This window comes from Branchiostoma lanceolatum, chromosome 19 (assembly GCF_035083965.1).
Source record: "Branchiostoma lanceolatum isolate klBraLanc5 chromosome 19, klBraLanc5.hap2, whole genome shotgun sequence".
Taxonomy (NCBI): Eukaryota; Metazoa; Chordata; class Leptocardii; order Amphioxiformes; family Branchiostomatidae; genus Branchiostoma; species Branchiostoma lanceolatum.
This window is the reverse complement of record NC_089740.1, coordinates 6,211,435-6,234,880: the sequence shown is the minus strand read 5'-3', so window position 1 is coordinate 6,234,880 and position 23,446 is coordinate 6,211,435. Positions and strand designations below refer to the sequence as shown.

Sequence of the window (23,446 nt, the reverse complement as noted above, 5' to 3'; positions counted from 1 at the left end):
AACTTGTGCTCCGGCGTGCGAGGGAGAAGACAAAGGACTTGGCACCGAGGCAGCGGCGCTGTGAAGAACTTCCGGCAGTGATTCTTCTGTGTAGCATTTATACATAGACGTCAATAAATAGACAGAGGTAGCTTAGACTTTCGTAGTTAAGACTATGGTAGCTTAGACTATGGTAGCTTAGAGTCTTCTGTACAGAAATCCCATGAATATTCGTTCAGCTCCTTTCGGAAGCCATGCTTAAAAGGCTTGGGTAGAGGCTCACACTAACACTAACATTCACATTAACTCCTTTGTATACTTACTTTGACTAACCCTCATCACTTACACCTAAGCCTTTTGAGCTGACCCCAAATAGTTTCTTTTTAATTCTTCATAAAATGGGGTTTCTATGCTTGGAGACTGTAAGTTGTTGTATTTTAGCTAGTATTTATGGTATTTTCGCTAGTTTATGACAGGTTAGGTTATGTTAAAAGACAGGTTAGGTTATGTTAAAATACAGTGGATACTGTCTGAAACGTCTGTTTCAAAATCTTATCCAGTTGCTTGAGTAATTATTTTTGGCGTATCTTATTACCTGGATGTCTAACCTTCATCAACGTAGGTTATGTTAACTTTACACTTTTGTTAGTCTTAGGGCTAGAGTACTTCTAAAAATATTGTGAACCATTGTACATGTATTTGTTACTACAAACATCTATACACCACAAGTATTACACATTGTTAGTCCTAGAGGTAGGGTCCACAAATCCCGACCAAAAATATACCCTTCTGCCTACGGCGAAGGCAAAAGCCATATGATTTGCCTTGCGCGGTTTAGTCAGAAATCACCTGTGATTATTTTACAGACACTGCGGATTCGCCCAGCGAGTTTATAAAAAATGTTTGTTTGAATATAAGAATTATGACGGTAATTTGTACCACAGCAAAGATGCTCTCTAGATTGACGCAACAGACCAGTACATTTGCCAAACTATCCAATCCAAAGTGACAAGTTGCGGTGTCAGTAAAGTAGACGCGCCGACTAGCGGTAGAAATATGTAGTACATATCCACATTCGCATAGCTTTCTGTATGGTAAAAGATTCGAAGGTGTCCAACCCGTACTCCGTTCTCTATTTTGTTGAATATTTCAATCTTCATTCTGTCAATTTCCCTCCAAGCTATCGGTAATATATTCTTTGTCATTGTTTTGAACTCCGCTGTGATTTCCAGACGCCGTCGAAGTGTTTATAGAGACTGATGCGTAGCTATACATGTATCTGCACTTTGTATTTTAGTCACTAGTCGGCGCTTCTGCTCTATTGACGTTTGATACTGAAGCACTACTAGTATGTACAATCCATGCCTTTCAAAAGGGGCATTCAAATCTTCTTTCTTTCAGTCATTGTCACAACCGTTGCGAGGATGCAGTGCATGAAAATAAACGCCCTAAGGATTGTGTCTGTGCAGCACTGATAGCTTTCGGACGCGGTGTTTGTTTAAATGTTGCGCTTTTTTACTCCTCCGTTGAAGCGGAAAACAGCAGCGGCGCTCGCGTGCGTTCCTCGGTTAGAGGGCGCCACGGTCCCCGAAACACCAACAAACCCTGCACGGTAAGGCAAATACGGGCTTTCCGGCAGTCTGCAACAACCCAAAACCAAATAAAGCTCCTTAAGATTAAACTTAAACAAACTCTAGCTAGACTTATTCAATATTTCTCAACCTTTATTGGTAAACTTCTTTCTTAAGTTCCAGTATTAAAGAAATGCATTGTGATCTTTTGTATACTGTATTACGATCGTGTCATCATTTATATGCACAATTTTATTCCCTTAATTTCGCAAGTTTGTAAACTCCTTGGTTTCGGACATAGTAAATTAAGTATAGGACATTGTAAATTAATCTTTTGTACTACATGTAGTTACCAAGGGTCAATTTTACAGATATTTTAACAATTTCACAACAATTCCACGTCAAAACTTTGACAATACAACTTTAAATTCTCTTATTTTCTTTAGAATTTAACATGCTACAAACTCTCACTTGCTGTCTTAATTTTTCGTGCGTATCCTCGCGTAGACTTTACCGTTAAGGTTTGTCACAAAAAAAAGGGTCCTGTAATCCTAGACCTTTGGGGGGACAAAGAAAACAATGCTTCATTCTTATGCAAATGAGGCGCTCGTGCCGTGATTGGCGGGAGGGCGAACACTAGACAGATCAGCCATGTTGCCTACAAACTATGTGACGAGATTTTCAGGCAATGTCAAGTTTTGAGTCGGATTTTCTACTAATTCCTAGCAAGAACGCCCCATAGAAGGTAAGATTTTGATTCTGTAAGGTCTTAAAAGGTGTATTAGTGAGGTTTTGAGGTCGTGTTTGGCACTAAAGTGTGAAAAAGACGTTTGTTTTGAAAAAGTATTGGTGTCGAAGCTTTCTACAAATATGGCGGCCTACCTGCTAAAGTGGGGAGGGCAGTTTTGTAAAGGTGACATTTTTTGAATATTTCTCTTAAAAAACGGCATTTATTATAAACCCTGACATATTTTACAAGTTCAGAAGTCCCTGGTTCAAATCCTAGCACTCTGTTTGTGCCAGAAACTCAAGAAAAGTGTGAAAATTACGTTTTTTCTGAGACAACGAGCTCATTTGAGCAGGTGGTTTGGTCGTTTTTAGGTGACATTTTATACATCTATAATTCAATTTCCGAAAACGTTTTGAGGTGCCAACAGTTAAAATTCCTTTCCAAGCGTCTCTTCAAAGTTTAATTTATTCTTTTGAATCGTCTAGGAAACTTTGTTTGGTCTTGTTTTATGAAAACAAACATGGTATGCCTGTTCGTTAACCCTTACCTCAAGTGTCATACATGTATTTCGAGTTCGAACTTTTTGTGTGCATATTTTAAGGTACCTAAACTGAACATAAGTTTTATAATCAAACGACCATATGTTTTCTTGAAGCCTGGTGGTTTGATTTTGGTCAAGATTTTCTTTCTGCAAAGTCTAAAACAGTTGTTGGTATGGTACTGTAGACCAATATTACACCTGTTACAAATACGTTTCTGTTTATAAAATTTGGTCCCCTTTATTATATTTGTGAAGTTTTGTTGAGGTCAACTTTCAAAACAGTTTTGATATCTTGTTTGTTTGCTTGTTTTGCATACCCAAATCATGGCGTAACACACCAGGTTTGTACTGAAGAGTACTACAAGCTGCATATCTGGACAGATTTATTTGAACCACTCACACCGGGAAGGACCCCTATTTGAGAAAGGCTATGGGACTACCTTTGCCTTTAAAAAGTAAATCGTGGGAATTCATAGCTTAAAACAAAATAGGGCTTGAAAGCCGTTTGACTGACAGATGTGTATATCTTTCGCCTGTTATCTCTGAGTTTGCCTGTAAATTATAGGTTATCGGTTGATAATTGGAGCTCAGTTTCATGTAGCTCCTAATTGGTCCTGACTTATGATCAGGTACAGTCTTTCCTGATAATTTCTATCACAACAACCATAGGAGCTCACATTTGGCTGACTATAAGCTACTATATTGTACATGAAAAAGAGATGATTGCAAAATTCAAAGTCAGTTTTGTGCATCATGCGAAATTGCAGATTGCATCCAACGTTGAATTATTTAGAGCAGTTGCCTATGATAGTATGAATTACATAGAAAACAAAAGATTCTGACTTTCAGAGCAAGGCTTTTGGAGACCCACCAATATATACTTGAAATTAACTTGCTCTCTAGAGCCAGGATCAAACCAAACTAGTTAGTACATTAATATTTTTGTATATCGTAACATTTTTCTGACTTTTATACAACTATCCCATCCTATTTGTGGCATAAACAAAAGAAAACAGCTCGAAAATATCACAACGGTTCATCCAATCGTCTGCTTGGAGATGAACAAAATGGTCAGTTTTAGATTTGAATCAGTGCAGAGCTGTGTGGACAGATGTTACCCCCCCCCCCCATGTGTTATAATAGACAAGGAGGACATGTACTACATCATAGTACATGTCTGCCCTGTACCAGTACAATGTGCTACAGTCTAGTGATTACATGGTTCATCCATCACTCACTAACAAGGCTGTAGCATATGGGGTTAGTTCTGGACATCTCGGGATCCTTGGGGACTTACAAGGGGGCCTGCATATGGGGGGTACCCTCAATACAGGAATAAAATGCTTCTTCTTGGCTTGTTACAATGTTTCTGGTGTCTATTTTGAAAATTTAGCTATCATGTTTTTTTTTTGCCCATCTTTTTTTTGTTCACACTTTCGCATTAAATTTGGAGCATAGAATTTGCTTGCTGTGGCCGTAGTATTGAATTATTTTATGAAATGCAATTCCCATGGTACACCAAAACACGCCTGATTCAATGCTTTTTTTTATTCCAATAAAATGACCCTAAAAACAAAGATTTTTGTTAAATCTGAAATATTCAACTGTCAGTTGTACATTAACAACAAGTTACATGTATATTGACATTGTTCTATCAACTGGAAAGTACTACGTAGTGAAAGTACAAATATTCTATGTTTTCACTCTTACCTTTACACCTCAATCCAAATGTTAGCTTTTGCATGCTAGCTCTCTTCTGACCTACTTTTAGTATTTACATAGGAACTTATTGAAAGGAATTGGTAGCATGCATGGTCCAGTGGTTAGCGGCCCTGCCTCTGGACCAAGAAGTGTGAGTTCGAATCCCGGCTGTGTCGCTTACCCGACATGCATACTGCTGGAAAGGGTCGCAGTCCTTACGATATGACGTTAAGCCGCGGTCCACTGTGCTTGTCGAAAAGAGCTAGGGGAATTTCTCAGATACAATGAACCTGTATATGCCGTACATGTACACGTCTGTCTTCTCTGTCACAACCAGTGGAAGAGTAGCTCTTCAGTGAGCTAAACTGGTTAGAGATCACGTTCTTTCCTTCTTTCTTTCTTTCTTTGGAATTGTACAACATATATGGGGTGAGGGGGTTCTGTTGAGAAATTTTAGATGTGCAAGAATTTGTTTATCTTGCATTTTTGTGACTGTAAACTTTACTTTGAAAATGTTTTTGTGCTCTTTGCAGATGACATGTTGGAAAACATGTATCCTCCAATGTCTATATTGACAGTAGATAGATCAGTGTTTCCGCCAGACCGCGACTGAGAGGCCGTCCACTTGGGGAGGGCCGTACCGCGAAAATTAATTGACCGTACGGCGAAAATTAATTGACCATACCGCGAAAATTAATTGACCAGGAAAAGTAACGAATGTTGTGATCAGAAAAAACTTTGTTAATTTTTCAAACTCAATTTGATACGAAGGTCGCTATAATACTGCTTCGATCGTCACAAAATGCGATCTATATTGACCAGAAACGCCTGAAGTGTAGAGGGGTTTTCCCGCCCTGTGGTCACGTGACATCTTGCCGTCAACCAATCAGAGCACAGATTTAATGACGCGGACCAATCAGCGCTTAGAATCTTGCATATCAATGAGCTTAAAAACATGGCGGACGGCCCGGGACGGGGCAGGTTGCGACTCGACTCATGTGAATTCATAGCGAAAAAAACGATTTATCTACGGTACATTTGGAGAATTTTCACGGAAAAACATTCAAAGGAATATATATTGTGTCGAATACGGTCAGAAATGATGGCGAATCACGGCGAATCGCGGCAAATCACGACGTAGAGGCTGAAATGCACGGGCGAAATTCTTGGTTTGTTTACGTTTTTCCTTGTTTTCTTCGATGACTTTCTTCGATTGAGTCTTGAAAAACGGGTTTTTAATGAGATCACCGTATGCCAAAGGCACCGACATCGATTCTTCGCAAGCTTAACAATAGCAACAAACAAAAGAGTGTGAATGTCCAACGATATAGAGCAACCCACGCCCGCAGTAACAAAGAAAAACAAAGAAATTATGCCGACCTCTCGTATTTTTTTCCCGATTTCTCGGCATTTAGTTTGTCTTTTTTTTTAAGAGGACGGCCTATGTCTGAGTTCAGGCCGTCCAAAGCGACATAAGGCCGTCATTTGACGGGAAGACGCCCCTCTGGCGGAAACACTGAGATAGATAAAACAAGTTGTTTTAAAGGCTTAAACCAAGCCACACACATACCAACTAGACAAGTGTTGTTTCAGTAGCTAAAGCCATCTTTTATTTCTTACATAGCAAGCATAGCCCAGATTCTTTCAGTTCTGATCAGTAAAACAAAAATGTTTGGAAATTTTTCGAGCATCAGAGAAAATGCGTTGAGCCATGTGATGTGGTTTCGCTGCTTAGCCATATGGATCAAATTTTGTAAATCCAGAGGGTGTGGGTTCTAGCCCAACTCGGCAAGACTGGTTGGGGTTGCATTCGTCCTTTTGGATGGGACACAGTGGTCCTATGTATGTTAGAGCCCTCAAGCATCTGCATGTTACAGAACCCAACACACTTACCAAGAAGAGAAGGGGTGACCCAGTGTGCTTGGCTAAAAATGCAAGCTACAGTTAAGCTGTATTGTACACTTGTAGCTACATAAAAAAACATGATGTATCAAAAACAGTGTAACTTTAACAATGTAACTTTAACAGTGTAACTTTAACAGTGTCACAAAACATTAACAGTAAGTTGAACAGTGTATCTTTGACAGTATAACAAAACATTAACAGTGTAACTTAAACAGTGTAGCTTTAACTTTATAACTTTGACAGTGTAACTTAAACTGTGTAACTTAAACATTGCAAATTCAACAGTGTAAATTTAACTGTGACTTTAACAGTGTACAAAAATACAGGTTTCTCTTAGACTCGTGCTTCTTTGAGCAACCAAATAGTTTAACTTAACTTAAGTCAACCAGTTTATGATTTGTTGTCCAATTGGTAAAAGACAGATAATCATGCATTTGTATAAAAAGATAATACATGAAAGGATCCTTAATGATTCTAGTTGATTTTCAAATGTCGGAATTAACTGTAGTTGAAAATTTTGTAAAGGTTGCCCAGTATACAACTGTGTATAAACAGAAGAATTCTAAACTTTGTCAGATGTTGGACTTTGTAACATGCAGTTTGGTCTGTGGACTCTGTGTTTGAAGCATTTTACTGGTGTTAGGTAAAAATCATTGTGAAAGGCATGTGTGTTTATTCCAAACAATTCCAAACATGTCAAGTAGCACTACAACAAAATGAATGAAAAATGTGAAATTAAGTCATAAGTTTATCTGAAAACTTAGTAGACACAACATTTTGATATTGCAAACGTTTTTTTTAGTAGTCTTACCTATTTAGTATATGATAACCACAAAATTTTTTCTACTTTTTGTGTGTGCTTTACTCCCAAAGATTAGACTACATATGTTGTAAATAAAGATACATGCTGAAGTATGCAATAAAACAGAAATAGATAAATAGAACAAGATAAACTTTGTATCGTGGTTTGGGGGGGGGGGTCTTATTTGCTTAAGTTATGATTCTCGGTAAACCACAACAACCCCCCCTCTAGTTTTATGATCTAGACTAGACTTCATATTTGTGCCACAGTCTTCCTAATCATTAGTGCAGAGAGACGGACTATTTACAACATTGTCACAGCCATACAAAAAAGCACCACAAAGACCTGTTTACTCATTAATTGTTTTGTGTGAACTCCTTTTCTTTGCTGTATTTACCCTTGCCTGTGAACATAATGTATTCATCAGACGTATTTAGTTACGTTTCGCAAAGAGCGTTTTTTTTTTTACAGATTGTGACCTACTACATATTTTACATAGTTGTACAGGACATATGTTACATAACCAACAGTTAGCTGTGAAAGAATACACATGTCAGAAAATACACATATATATATATATATATATATATAGTTTAGAAACATCAACTTGTACAGTTGTACTTGTTAGCAAATGTTTGTGGTGACCAGTTATAAAAGACCCAGGGGAAATAACAAGAGTCAAACCTTTAGAAGTGACCACCTCTACATAAGGACCACCTGGCCATTGGTATACAGTCAAACCTGTACAAGTGACCACCTCTACATAAGGACCACCAAGCCATTGTGACCACTTTTTGCTGGTCCCTTACATAATTTTTCCCATTGACACAAGCATTAAGAATCCTGTCTATAGTGACCACCTGTCCACATAGACCAGATTTTATCAGTCCCCTGAGTGGTCTTCTTGTGCAGTTTTGACTGTGATAATTATAATGATATTGAAAGAGGGATACATGTACATAATGTATGATAAGTGATTTAATAGAAGTCATGCTCTTAATCCTAAACAGACATTGATAAGGACTAAATAGAATAATAAATCATCATAAACTAGTATCAATAAAGGACAATGACAGCTTTATAGCCCATTATAACTAATTGAATTATGTTTCTTCAGAATTTTATGGTTTGAAAATTGTATGGAGTGTAGCAGATGAATGCAGTAATGGCCTGTGTAACAGACTGGAATATATCCCTTTTATAATGTACCTGGGTATATTTGGATGGGTACATTTTGGCCTGCTGCACCACCAGTTGATGAAAATGAAAAATAATTATCTTGAACCAGTTTTAAATTTGCATTCTGAAGAAAATTCCTAAACTTGAGCCAGAACTATGCATCCATAATTCCTCTTTTATATCAAAGTTTTATACTTTTGCCTTTTCTATTAAAATTATTTTCTCTCCACACCCCATTCTATGCCAAAAGTGTCTAGAAACAAGGTATTCAATATACAGTACCAGGCCTTAAAGATAGGCTGTCCTAAGGGAGGGTCTACCCTATATACACTTGAGACAGACATGATAGACTTCCCAGATGTTCCTAACTTTGTGTGAAACCTAGGAGACCTAACCAAGGAGCGTCTATGTTTGAATTTCTTGTTACACAAGTTGTTACATCCGAATTGTAAGCTGTGCATTTGCCAGCAGCCTGCATCTAAAGGTGGGTCCCACTTATACACTTTTATTTAGTTCATTGTAATCTGTAGCATAACATACATGTAGGTGCTATATGGTTATTCAAATTCTCACTCAGTCAGTGCTAAGATATCCTTGATACCCCAGTCCTTTTGCAGACCCCCCTCCCCATTTTCAGTCTTTAGTTAGGTTACATAACTTACAATTGTAATTTGTATGTGCGAGTGCACCCAGGAACATACATGTAATGTTGTGTGTTTGTTTGTGTCTGTCTGTCTGTGAACACGATAACACAAGAATGCCTAGCCTTAGTGGATTGTCTTCATACTTGGTATGTGGGTGGGTGAGTTGGTTGGTTGATGAGACCTTGAATTTTGAAATGATTAGATTTTTAGCTTCCTAAGGTGACTTTCTAAATAAAATCTAAGTTAGATTTTATTTAGAAAGTCACAGTTAGGTACATATGATTGTACTGCACAGCGGAACGTCCGGTTTTGATATCTTTAGATGGAATGTAACCTACATGTAGCTATAGAGTCGTTGTTGTTGTCTGTGCTTTACCTCTATTTCAGATTTTCTCCGTTAGACATGGACTCAAGGTACTCCGAAATGTAACCCTCTTTCCTTCAATGTTGCCTTCTTTGCCAAATTTGTATTGGTCAAAGTGTTAGGCGTCAGGGAGAAGGTTAAAGTGACCATTGTGGTTAAAACCTAAACAGCTGTCACTAATCATGAACTATCAACACAGCTATTGTCCTTTGTCAAGAGGAATTTAACCTCAAGTTCATTTCAGGAAGTATCATTTATTATCATCCTGCCTCAAGGTCGCCCCTTGACCTTGTTCCTGCGGTTACCATGGCAACATGGTTCTTGAATGGTAGCCGCAAAATTTCACAGGCATAGGGCAAAATTTCACAGGCATAGGGCGGTTGCAAATAACAGGGCAGTGTTCGGGTCTTCCCCTGCTAAGTACTAGTTTAAGAGTTCTAAGGGTCATTAAGGATATAATAGGAATGTGGGGTGTTCTATGGAAAACATGTCTCAGCCACTTTCCCAGGCTATAAGTTAATTTGGAAAGTAGATGCTGATTATAGATCTGTGGTAGTGCTTGTCAGTGGGTTACCGGAAAAGGTAGGCTACATGTACATGCACCTCAGCAGGCTACCCTTTCTGGGCCTTTAAGGCTATGTATATAGAGGTCTGGCCTCTGATGATATATGTAGGCCTGATTCTAACTGAGAACTTGGTTTAGGATATATGGGTAAGCGTGAGGGCATAATCCTCAAGCGTCAAATCTCTGCACTTATCGAGTAGGGATGACGCAGTGTGCTTGGCTAGATACGTGAGTCGAAGTGAAGCCGCATTGCAGTAAGTAACGAAAGAGCAATATGTTTCATCCTCAGTCTGAGGTTCGACCACTTGAGAAAACTGAAGAAAAAGAATTTTCAAGCCCTGCTATTTAGAAGGGACGTTTAGGCTGGAAAGTGTGACTGTCTGACCCGTCCTTCGTCCCTTCCAGACCGCTGACCATGCCGTGATGACTGACAGCAGCTGGATCTGACCCACCCTGGTTGCTACGGCAACATGGCAGATGCAGACTTCTTGGACCTTGACGACCTTGACCTTCTAGACGACCATCAGGTGAGCTACTTGTTTTGAATCAAAAAGTTAATGTCTAGCAGTGCCTCCTGGCAAACATTTTGAGAACTGCAGCTGAGATAAGAACCTGTTATGAAAAGTCTACAGTATATTAGTGCTTTTTCTGGTTGGAATCTTTTTCAGATATACTATGTTATGATCTCCAATTCAATATTCCCCAATATGATGCACTCCTGTATACATGTATTGTATATATCAATGTGTGTGTGTGTTTGTGTGTGTTTGTGTGTGTGTGTCTGTGGGCTGCACTAGAGATCTTTCAAACACACACCATTTTTCAAATGGCAGCTTTATTAATTAGAAAATTAATCTGGGCCGATAAATGTTAATGTAGGTTATGTGTATCTCTGGATCATGTCACAGAAAGGGCAGCCTGTCAAAATCTGTGTCAGTCAGAAGAGCACACCATTTTTCTCAGATCTGTATTTTATCGTGACAAATAAACAAAGCAAAACAGACCATGAATAATTTCATCAGGTTGGTAGATGACAGAATAAAAAGTTCTTTGTTCGAAACCACATATTTGCAAGAGACAACATTTCTGTGACCGTCTGTCACTTTCCTCAGGGCAAAAATTACCTGCACTACTTTGCACTGCAGCTAGGTGTGGCTGCTGCACAGTGTTACAAACTCAGTCCCAAACGTAATTTAGTATTGCCACATTTAGATAGATATTGTAACACTGTAACACCTAGCTGCAGTGCAAAGTAGAAGCAACTAGTTATAATTGCCCTAAAGAAGGTGACAGATGGTCACCATGTTATGAATAGATGAATAAACTTTAAAGAACTTTTAAAAAGATAGATAGATAAAACAGAAGCATGACTGTCAATTCGCTTCTTCAAATTCCAAGCTGTCACCATGGAGATAATGTCACTAGTTAATCCGTTGGGCGAGCACCTGTCTAATCTTGTGTTTTGTCCAATGGATTTTAGTCATTTGTGGTTCCTATGACAACCAGGTAACAATGTCAGGCTGTGAAACAGGTGTGTGACAGATGTAGGAAAAGGTCCGGTTCTTTCTGGATCTTTAGAAAATACAGAACAGCCTTTAGAGTTTCAGTTAAAGAAAGTCTGTGATCAATGTTTAGGAGCTTGTAGAGTATGTACTTATTCATAATGAAAAATTCTCTGATAGACATGAAATACCGGAAGGCCATGGAAAATGTGCTATTTATTATAGTCTACATGTTGTACATGTATTTGTAGACATAAAATACTAGGAGGCCATGAAAAATATAGACATAAAAGTAGAGCATGAAAAATGCAGCATTTATAAATATAATACACATGAAATGCTAGGGGTATGAAAACTATCTATTGTAGATAAGAAATATAAGTGGAGTATGAAAAATACAGTATATATAATTATAGACATGGAATAATAAATAGGGACATGAAAAATACAGTGTTTACAATAGACATGAAGTATATGTGCACCAGTAACAGCATAAAATATGCATTTTTAGTTATGATAGATTCGTCATGCAAATGCAATGATTAAAGACAACGGTAGTAGATAAGTTAACTTCAAACGAAGTATGTACGTGTACTTCATTATTCTATACATGATGAGGATGCAAAATTGAGCTTTATATAAATAGAAAATATAATGAGATACACATTTTATAGTAAAAAAAGACTATTCTACGAAGGGATTGCTCCGGGGTTTCATATTGCAAAATACATACAAGTGATTAATGTGTCACGGTTTTCTGAACAAATAACACTTTTACATTATAAATTCTATGATTTTAAAAGCTCTACTCTAAACATACTACTTCCAGATGGCGCATTTTGCCTTGATAAATGCATTTCCGGCAAAACTCTCTGTCGAGACTTACTAGACCATAGCAAGCACTACTCGAAATTCTGCCATCAAATTCCTAGCCGTCTTTTTGTCTCCTTTGTTGCGCCAAAACGTTGCCCGAGTTTCATTTGTTCGGCCTAATTGTTTTCTAGAGCAATTTCATGGTGTTGTTGATCCGTATTGACTCGGCCAGATGGTTTATACCAGCAGTCAGCTGCAAAGGTTCCCTTCCCGGCAAGATGTTGAAATTTGTGGTGGGAAAATTTCACCACAAACCGCCGATATTTTGTCCTAATATTTCTCACAGCGTCACTGGTTTGAAGGTTGGTACCTACGGTTTAGTTTTGAGTCAAAATATGAGATTTTCATACGATTTTGTAAATTTTTGTATGAAATCCTTCTATGTGGTTGCCACAGAGATTGGCACTGTGTGTTTATATATAATGAGAACTTTAAATTGAAGGGTTTAGAGTTACTGTTTTCTAATTTGGGCTGAATTGTTTTATAAAGGGATTAAATCCCTTTCAGGTTGTTGCCTTTTTTAGTTTTTAAGGGTTTGTATTTGAGTTGTAAAACATGTAAAAAAGGTAGTTTGATATAAAGATGTAATATTTGAAATTCTTTACATTGCAGCCATTTTTGCCCAATTGCGAACATAATTGTTATCATGATGTTCCTGGTAGCACAATTTACAAATGTAAATCTTATAATATTCTGTATAGTATGGTATACATGCATGTATGTATAGCTTGATGATTCTGTGAAGAATTCAAGCCGATAGGCCACTGTTGACTGTACGTTACCGGTTTTATTATGGACTAGTGTAGGTTAGGAACAGCTGTAGACGTCAGAAATATCTGCACAGCTGCAATTCTACCTGGCAGGCACTAACCTGCATATGCAGGTGGTACATTGTATTTTGAATTTGAGGCTTCTTACAGTTTTCCCCACACGTATGTGTATTGGCAGAGGTTTGGGGCCACTGTGACCTACATGTACATGATTGTGCTTTTGTTTCCTTTGTCAATAAGGTTATTATGTTTTTGGGTCTGTGTGTTTCTATGTGTGTTTTTGTGTGTTTGTGAACAGCAAAACTAGAGAAGTTGTGGATGTATCCTTGCAATATTTTGTATGTTGGCAGTTGTTGGCAAAATGAAAAAAAAATCATTAGATTATGGGCCCCCTAGCAGCTTTCTGAGGTACTACTTTTATCATTTATTTGGCCAAATTAAGACAAATGATAGACTATTTTCTCTTTGCAGAATAATAGTTTGACACTGCGTTTGTTGACCCTTTTTCTGCTCTCTTCCAGAATGTGACAGAAAATGCAGAAGAATATGACTTTGAGAACTTCGGTTTTGACCAAGAAGATGGGGATAATGAGTGAGTTGAATTATCTAATCTAAAGATATTTCTGCTAACTATTATGATTATATAAATTTGTCATCTTAAAACACACAAAAAACACAGTTGAATTATTGCATCTGTCTTTGTTATTACTATTCCTGGAAAAAAAGTTTTAAAAGATTTCAAATACTCATCTAAATGTTTGACCAAACATATTCTAATGATAGATTAAATCACAAGTTTTATATCCGTTGTGTCTTCTTCATTTGCAGACCACCAAAATCACCTGATGGTCCAAAGAGCCGTAAAACAGAAACAGGTAAGTTTTGGATTATGATTATGATTATCAAGTGTTTAAATTATCTAATATTAAAAGCCTACTCCACATTATTAATTGCTGTTGTTCTTTGAAGGCCCGTAATGTATTGAAAGAACTTCTGTGTTTCTTAACATCTGTGATCGATCGAATGAAAAATATCCTTAACTATATTTATGAAACTTGAAAGTCTGTTAAAAACTGATATTTTGCATTTTCTTTCCTTCTGCCAACGAAATGATTCTTTAAAGGGCTGCTTGCTAATGGTCATCTTCATGATTTTCAGGGTCACAAGAAAAAGTCGGTACCAAGCCTTCCCAGCATTCCCCTGTCCTTCCGCGACTGCCGAAGGCGGAGAACGGGCTACCGGAAAACGAGGAGTTGGAACTGGAACTCTCCATGGCCAGGAAACAGAAGGTCCGGCGGAAACGAAGGACACGGGAATACGGAGCGGGAAGACACGAGTTGGACTCGGACCAAAGTACGGACGACTACACGCCAACGAGCGTACTGGGCGCTGTACGCCGGTTTGAGACCAAAGCGCCGGATCCGTTCGGAAAGTCTCCTCCTCGCGTTCCCCCTCGGAGAAAACCTAGAGTCGCGGGAAGGTTAAAGGGCATCGAAGCGAAGCTAGACCGCGTTTTCAGTCAGGAACACAGACCGGACGCTAGCGAGGAAAACACAGAAGAAGTTCCGACTGTTTCACCACGTAATTCCACTAGCTCTGATGTTAGCGTGACCCAGTTTAAAGACCTTGAAACAAACAACAATAATAACAGCAATGTAGTAAACATGGGAAGGACAAAAGACAAAGTGTCTTCCTCACAGACTAAACTTCCGTCCAGAACTACAGAGGAAGGAAAACATTCGGCATTGAATGGAAACTCGGACATGCAGTTGGTTGCTAGGCAACACGAATTGATTGACATTGAGGAGGAGTTGTTGAAAGAACCCTCCAAACTTGAGATTGAGAAAATTTTCCCGCCGGAAAATTCGCCAAAAACGACATCCGGGAACCAATCAAGCGAGGACACGCTTTGTAGCGATGACGGGAAAAATCGTGATACGTCGCCGGAGGGGAATCAGACGGCGACCCCCACGCCGACACCAAAGGATTGTGGGAGTGAAGCAAAGCATGCTGGGACTGTTTCTAAGCACAAGCTGCTTTCCGAACGGATGTGGGAGGTTTGGCGAGCTGGCTGGGATGGTAACCTGGCTGATCTGGTAAGGCATACCGTGGTATGATTATACTAGGTACCTTCGGCAAGAAGGTTACTGTAATTGCAGAAATGTTCGCGGTGGTTTTATGTTTGCGGTTTTTGCAGTGAACTCTTTACCACGAACTTAAAACCACTGCAAAAGGCCATTTCATTGTGTGACTGCAGCACTACTATTGTTTCAAATGCGAACTAAAAACCACCGCAAACACAATTTTCTCCCTACTATGAAATTAAATCCCTGTGAACATTTATGCATTTACAGTATGTTTTCAGCAGTGTTCATGTGTCTGTCTGTAAACACGATAACTTGAGAATGCTTGATCGGATTGTCTTGATTCTTGGTTTGTGTGTTGGTCTTGATGAGAGCTGAAAATTATTAGATTTTGGCCCCCTAGCAGCTTGTTTAAAATGTATTGTCCAACATAGTGTACCTGGTCCGGTGGTTTGTTTTTGGTGCTTCTGGACCAGAAGAGCATTGTTTCAAATTTTGTTCAATACATAATTTTGGTCGTATTTTGGTCATAGATAAACACTTGAAATGTCATAGAATGTCCAAAAATGATTGTGTTTATAAGACGTTGCACAAATGGAAAAATTGGGCAAAATTTTGTTTCCTGTTTTCGGACCAAACTCGTACAATACATGCCTTAAAGTTGCAGATTGCCCATCTTTGACAAGAAATTAAACTTGTTTTCTCCAGCAATATCACATCGGAGAGAAACCGTTCGCCATGCGAGACGAGGGTGGCGACACCATCCTCCACACGGTGGTGGCGCGGGGACATCTGGCCTGCATACACTGGCTTGCGGGAGGACCATGTTCCGACCTCGTGCTAGCGGAGAATGAGGACGGGGACACTCCTACAGCGGTGGCAGCTAAGGTACCGTTTCTTGTAATGTATGCAATAATTTTGTATAGGGGTCATTCAGCTAATTCAAGATGGCTGACCCATGATGTCACATTCAATATGGCAGTACCCATTGACACTTCATGAAACAGAACAGGTTTTGCTGTAAACAAGTCTCATCTAAAAATTTGGTTGCTGGAAAAACTTTCGTTGAAATCTTGAGTGGCAAGACAGCCCGTCAGTCAGATGTAATACCTTTGATAGCTGCTAGATGTCCTTTCTGTACTCAGTCTTGTTTAAGACTTCACTTGATACCTACAATATGGTTTACTGTCAGTATTTGCCTGTACGAATATTGTAACTTATGATTTACATGTAGACAGTCAGAGAAATGCAATACTGTTACCAACTGCTAGGTGTACTTCCTGTGCAGTCATTCAGACCGTTTCTTTCTACCCTACAGTATGGGCAACTGGAGTGTCTACAGTGGCTTGTGTGTGAGACCCCAGCAGCCAGAGAACTGAGAGTCATGGGAGACAGACAACCCCTCCTGCATCAAGCAGCAAGATATGGGCAGGTAAGATAGACTCCTTTAAGTATCAGAAATATGTCTTAAAGTAATGTTGACCAACTTATACTGTAAATGTATGATTTATATGTTCGTTGTTGGTCATAGTTCCTTGTACTTGAAAAGCCCCTGAAGCTGACTGTGATAAAAGGCCACGAAATGTGAAACTTCGTGGCCTTTTATCATAGTCAGAATAATATCACTTCATTTATCATATCATTCATAACATCCTTTTTTTTTGCTGCTTTTAATGCTTTTTGCTCCAATTCACAATTTTTATTTGAATACTTTTATGTAATGTTGTTTACTTGTCAAAGCCTATATATCTGAATTGATGCTAAAAATGGGAAGTATATCTGCCATCAACTCTTTCTTTCTATATTATCCTTATTAAAGAATTAAAGATTAAACATCATGACCTTTGACCCTTCCCAGGAGGCCTGCTTGAGGTGGCTGTTGAGTCATATGAGGAGTCAGAATCTGGGCGTGGACATCCAGGATCACCATGGTAACAGTCCCGCCCACATAGCAGGCATGCATGGACATCTGACATGTCTACAGGTGAGCTTTTCTTTTGAAGCTTAAAAAGTGCATGTGTGGCCCAAGGGCTTAGGAAATGGAGATGGGTGCCGCCCTATACACCATAAGCTGGGGGAATAATTTTATCTGAATCAAGAGCCCTAGGCCCAACCGGATTGAAATGGAAAGGAAAAAAAACAACAAATTTTTGTGTGATGTTGTATTCTTCTGAAGCAAAGTTAAACTGTAATTTACAATGCAAAAATTAGACTTTCCCAAAGCAAATTTTCAACTGTCAAACTCCAGTCTTTGTCAAATACTAATCAATCCTCTGCTTCTGTGACGTCACGTTATGCAGATGTTAGTAGTGGCTCGTAAAGTACAGAAACATTCCCTGTAAGGCCCTGATGTTAATGGCCTCTTTCACTCCTATTGCAAAAAGGTTCAAATTGGTTCTGTGTGCAAGATTCTTAACCTTTAGCACACTGAAGTAGCTGGTTGGTACCTAATTCCCTATTGGTTACAGGATTAGGCAGCAGCAAGAAGGTTAATTTGTCCAATGTGACTGAGTTGTACGGGAGACTATGTAATACTATGTGTTGTGACACTTGGGCACTTATGGTTAAGGAACCTGGTCTTTAATTATCTTTAGTGATTATGCCTTCTTGTCCCTCCCCAGACACTTGTAGAATATGGCGTGGACGTGTTAACAAAGAACAGTGACGGCCTGACGCCGTGTATGCTGGCAGAGAGACGCGGTCACCTGACGTGTGTCAACTATCTCATCATAGTGGAGTCCTGCTCAACCTTCTCTGAACAGGTGGGTGATATATTGTGCCCTTTAATATAGAAAGTTACTGCAGACACATAACTGCTTGCATCACATATGTTATATCCAACGTGTACATTCAAAGTAACATTTTCAAACAAGTTAGATGTATGCTCGATGAGTTCAAATGTGGTACTCGTGTTATAAGAAAGTGTTTAAAGTTATGGATGGAACAACAAGGAACACAAGCTGTATTGCCCCAAAATTGTAAACATAAGAAATATCATAAAGATCCGTTCACAACTTCTTGAGATATGTTATTCATAGATGAACAGACAAACACACGCACCCATAAACATAACCTTATTGCAGAAGGTACATGTAATTACTGCACAAGGACTTCTGCTTGGTCACTGATAACATGTAAGAAGAGTGCTACCGATAAAGGTATGCTTGTCTTTTACTTAAACTTCACTTTCTTGCATGTAGGTCATCTACCTGAAGCAGTCGCTAGGCAACAAGCTCCTTCCCAACAGAACAGCGGTGGACGCCCATCCACCTGACGAGGGCGGCCACGAGATTCGCAAGGTCTGCTGTAGTCTTCTGTAACTCTCCTCTTTGTCTATCTTCATACTATATGTATTCATTTAAATTTTGAATAAAGTAAGAAATGACTACTACAAATATGATGTGTCTTGGTAATTGTTTTCACAATAATGCAAAACACATTCAATCTATCAAAAATAGTTTCATCAGGTTGGTAGAAAGAATCTCCCATATCACATTCAATCTAGTTTGAATAAACTTTTTTTAATGTAGACTATAACTCGAGAGAAAACAGCACACATGCTTAAAAAGTCTGTTTCAGTGTTTCAGAATTACAGAATAAATTGTAAGACAAGATATAGAAGACAAAATTTCATAAGATCTGCAGTTCAGAGTTCTTGTAGCTCTAATGGCAAAATGCGCAGGTTTTTTTTCTAAAGAGGGGAACAGGGGCGTTGTACACCTATGCTCCCTCGCACCCCCATGCAATTTTTTTTTCTAGACAGTGTTGTGGTTAGGTATCGCGAAAAGGATTAGACAGAAAAGATCACAACATCAAGTGAATTATAGCATACTAAAACTATGTTTGTTTCTTGTTTACCCCAGATGTTGACAGACTATGCAAGTTTTACCCGGGACCTGGTCCAACAGTTCCGCCAGCTCCAGTCTCCCAGCAGCCCCCAGGACCTCAGGATACAGAGCAGAGCAGCAGATTTGCAGACACGGTTTCAGCAGATACAACAGAGCCAGCGACCAAAAACCACAACAGGAAACACCAAAATGGGGCTTGAGCCTCTGGATGTAATGAGGTAAAGATTATTTCCCAACGATTTAGTTTTGAAGTAGGGAGAAAATGGAGTGTTCGTTTGGTTTTGAGTTTGCAGTTGAAACAAAGGGGTAGGCGGCCAGAAGACAGAACAAGCAATTTTGCAGTGGTTTTAAGTTTGCGGTGAAGAGGTCACCATGAAATCTGCGACATCAAACCACCAAGAACATTTCAACATTTTACAGTATCTAGGCGATGCACTTTTTTTTCTGTTCGGCACTTTATGAATTTTTTTCCTCTTATGCTTGCCTGTGTTCTGTCAACTTTCCTGAACATGATTTAACTATAGATGTTCTTCCTGGCGTGGAAAGATTTTAACTTCCATTTTTCCATATCTTATGCCTATATCTAATTTTTTTCATCCAACCTGTAGTCTTACTTGCAATATCATTCCTTTCTCTAAAGTGGTGCTGCTTTTTCAGTACAATAGAAAGAGATTTTAACTCAAACTTTTGTTGTGGCAATGATTATTTTGTTTATCATTTTTCAACTTTCTTTCGGTAGACAAAGACTGTCGGAGGCCGGTCGCAGGTTATCCAACTCCCAACCAGAGGTCAACAGCCTCCGACCTTCGACCCCACCCTTCCTGCAGTCTCCTCCTAGGGTGCAAAGGCTTGTGGGAAGCCCCACGCAAAGGACTGTGGGTAGCACAAGTGACGCAGACTCTAGCGGAAGTAATTTGCCGCTCTTAGCGGACCCAGATGAAAACTCGCCGTTACACGGCAAATACGAACAACCGTCTCCAGTAACAGAATCTTCGAGTAGACCTCAGCAGAAAGATGAGACTAAACCAGTGGAAGGATCTCATACACAGAGAAGAGATGTGGTCGAAAGAGTTGTGATGCGGAAAGAAAATAAACCCAGAGACAGGCATGAGTCTGAGAGCTCTACTGAACCAAATTCGCCACGGACGTTAACCATGGTGGCACGAGCAGTTAAGTCCAAATTCACAAGGAAAAAGAACCATAATTCCCCTTACAGTTCCCCGTCTTCTAGCCTTAGTAGCATGTCTTCCTTCACTGATGGTGACACCCCCGTCAGAAATGGTGCCAATGGTTTGGGCCATAGCCCCAAGAGAGTACCGGCATCCTCCGAACATAAACCCAGGACTTCTAACTCAGCAGAGGGCTCGAAGAACTCCCCGGACGCAGCAAAGGACTCTCAACCTCCACACAGAGGTAGAGGAAAAAGACAAGGCCCCGTGATTGACAAGTCAAACAGTAAAGACAACCTGCACCGAATATTTGAGAAATACAACATCAAGGGAATTCTAGAGGACGCGTCGGAAACCAGCACGAAATCTCCGTTCGGTGGATTCCGTACACCGCTGGAGGTAAGCGAGGTGCCGGAATTGAACATAGACGTGCACCAACCACCGATGGACTACCTCCGTAGACTGCAGCCCTCGGATTCTACGCTGAATGCAGAAACCGCGGGTTTCTTGGAAAAAGAGGACTCTCCCGTTCCAAGCAGCTCGCCGCTTCCCGGGAACGCACGCAGTCGGAGCAGCCCGAAGAGTTCACTCAAGGACCCCAACTCCAAACCAAAGCAGCACGGACACCGCGTCACATTCGAAGAGACAGTCTCGCAGATCGAAGTAGAGAGGTATGCGGATGACCTTTCGGAGCGTTCGTGGTCCAACGCGGACGATCGTTCCGTAACGGTATTACCCGGAGTGACAAGTGAAGGGAGTATCCATGTCACGGAGGCGCAGGTACATTACACGGAGACAGAAGTGAAACTAAAGGATGTGTCGGACATGTCAGTAGAAGCTGGGGACGACCGGGGAAGTCTGCAGCAGGGGGAGGGACAACGGGAGAGGGAACAGCCTGAGGGTGTACCTGCCCAGCACCCACAGGTGATCTTTTCTATCAAATTATTGCATTATATTTAATCATGTTATATTAATCTATTACTTTTTGCAATCTTGTTCTATGGACTGAACCATTGTAGTCATGGTCAGTCCCCCTTTTCTTGTGTATGTATTGAAAATTTCTTTTAAAAGCATTATATTATGTATTATATGATAACTTTTCCAACTGTTTGCTTACAGCAGGAAGGTACTATACCACTACAGAACTCACTGGACTTCTACAATGTGGACGGAGACCAAGACAATAAACCATGGTGAGCTCAACGCATATAGCTTTCTTTTTTCTTTGTCATCATTCCTGTGACTTTGTGTTTTTTTTAAAGAATCTTGTTTATTTGACAGCGACAGTCACAACCACTAGTAAACAAGTCCGTCAGTTTTTAAATGATGAAAATGACATTGGGACCCACTATTTTGCCTTGTGGAACCCCTGTGGATAGTTAATGTCAAACAGACTTTTACATTTGGCAATAGAATTTGTTAACAATGTTACTACTTACAATGTCAGTTATATGCGATCACATCCTATTAAGGATTTTTCTGACTTGTAAAATACTAAGTTTGTTTCTTACGATTTTTTTCCTTTTTTCCCTTCTTCAGGTATGAAAGTTCAGGAGATGAGGGTGAAGAAAAACCGAATGCTCACTCCACAAGACAGGACCCACCTTCCAATATGACACACCCTGAACCTGAACTAGAACCTGAACAAGTCATGTACTTTTAGAACCACTACAGAGACATGTATGGTGCCAGTAGGGGTAGGCTTACAAGTAGGGCTGTATGCATGTACCTTAATGTTAAAGGTTCACGCCCCAGTTTATTTTGGGTTTCAATTTGAGGTTGCACACCCTCAACTCTAGCGACGGTCAAAAGAACTGTGTTTGGGAATGAAGGATATCCCTCTAGCTATAAGAACAACCGAATTTCAGTTTCTTCAACCTCTCCAATTTTAGTAACTTTTTTGGAGGAAAAAGGATTTTCCTGTCAAAAACAGATCAATTCTTATTAAAACGCTTTTCAGCCATGTTGTCATTTAATGTCATTTTGCAGCAGATTATGAGAAATGTGAACTCAAACCTCGAAATCGTCACTTTTCCCCACGCACCGTCACGGACCCCTGTCACAGTACAGAAGAATTGGTGCATGCACCATTAACGTAACATTTGAACAATTTGACAAAGTATTATATTACATATGGTCTTCAATGATGGCAAAAACAGAAACAGTAACAAAATGTATATTTTTGGCTTTCGGTATCTCATGCAAGGAACTTATGCACTTAAGCTATCTTAAATCAAAGAAAGTGTGTTTCATATGAATTGGTTTTGTATTTTTCCAGTGCTATATTTTCATCTTAGGTAGGAATATCACATTCTTACTCACAAAATGAGTCCACTTGAGTGTGATTTTATGTAGGTATAATGCACCAGTACACTGATACATCACAGTACATTTTTGACCTGTACCTAAACTATCTTCACAGTATCATACTGGTATTCTGTGCACAGCCCTACTCACAAGTCTAACATATACATGTCATCTTCAAGCTTAGCCATTCCAGCAATACATGTTCTTTTAACAACTAGTCCATTTTAGAAGTTAGGTCGGTCAGAAAAAATAGTTTTAAAGAAAGCGGAATGATGTGTTTCAATCTACTATGCAAGTTTGATTGTAAAATTAGGTCCAAGCCATTAGACGATGAGTGACATAGTTATAAATAGTTACAAACAATAGGTAATAGTGTGGTACAAGTGAGAAAAACAAGACAAAGCTAAAAGTGGATTCTCTCATTCCCTTGTGCATATTAATTAAAACTTCTATCAGAAACAACTTTTTTGCGAAACAAGCCTGTGCCCCTTTCTAGCTATTGTGTCATGTGCACTACTAGTGTGCGCAGCTGATTTGCATGTTTTTAGCATCACTTTTAAGAAAGCGTCATTTTCTTGTTATCCAAATGACCTACAGGTATACGATATCATTTGATATCTAATATGCAGACAAAACAACTGTGATACTGTCTTGGATCTGACAAAAGTTTTTATGAAATATAATTATTACATTTCACATAGGGATGTGATAATGATATGAATTCTGAGTGACCAAATGATGAAATGTGCTCCTTTTTATATTATGTAATGTTTAAGACATTTGACAATCAAGTCATTTACTTGCTTTCATATTTAAATGATTTTAACAGATTATTTTAAAAACTAGTACGGTAAATATGTTACAGTTATGTCACTGAATGATTCCATGGTAAAAAAAATAACAGTCTTGCAC

At 39.3% G+C, this 23,446-nt stretch overlaps 2 protein-coding genes across 2 annotated transcripts; both read left to right on the top strand.

Moving 5' to 3' along the window:
* Positions 1-2,034: 2,034 nt before the first annotated feature.
* Positions 2,035-19,295, top strand: LOC136425585 (synphilin-1-like). Its single transcript, XM_066414504.1, has 11 exons — positions 2,035-2,295; positions 10,387-10,508; positions 13,648-13,718; positions 13,955-14,001; positions 14,285-15,222; positions 15,919-16,098; positions 16,529-16,642; positions 17,069-17,194; positions 17,832-17,972; positions 18,411-18,509; positions 19,074-19,295. Exons 2-11 carry the CDS (start codon positions 10,452-10,454, stop codon positions 19,278-19,280), a joined length of 1,980 nt encoding a protein of 659 aa, XP_066270601.1. The 5' UTR covers positions 2,035-2,295; positions 10,387-10,451; the 3' UTR covers positions 19,281-19,295.
* A 25-nt stretch (positions 19,296-19,320) lies between these two features.
* LOC136425911 (uncharacterized) lies at positions 19,321-23,446 on the top strand. Its single transcript, XM_066414837.1, has 4 exons — positions 19,321-19,364; positions 19,798-21,151; positions 21,347-21,420; positions 21,767-23,446. Exons 1-4 carry the CDS (start codon positions 19,321-19,323, stop codon positions 21,888-21,890), a joined length of 1,596 nt encoding a protein of 531 aa, XP_066270934.1. The 3' UTR covers positions 21,891-23,446.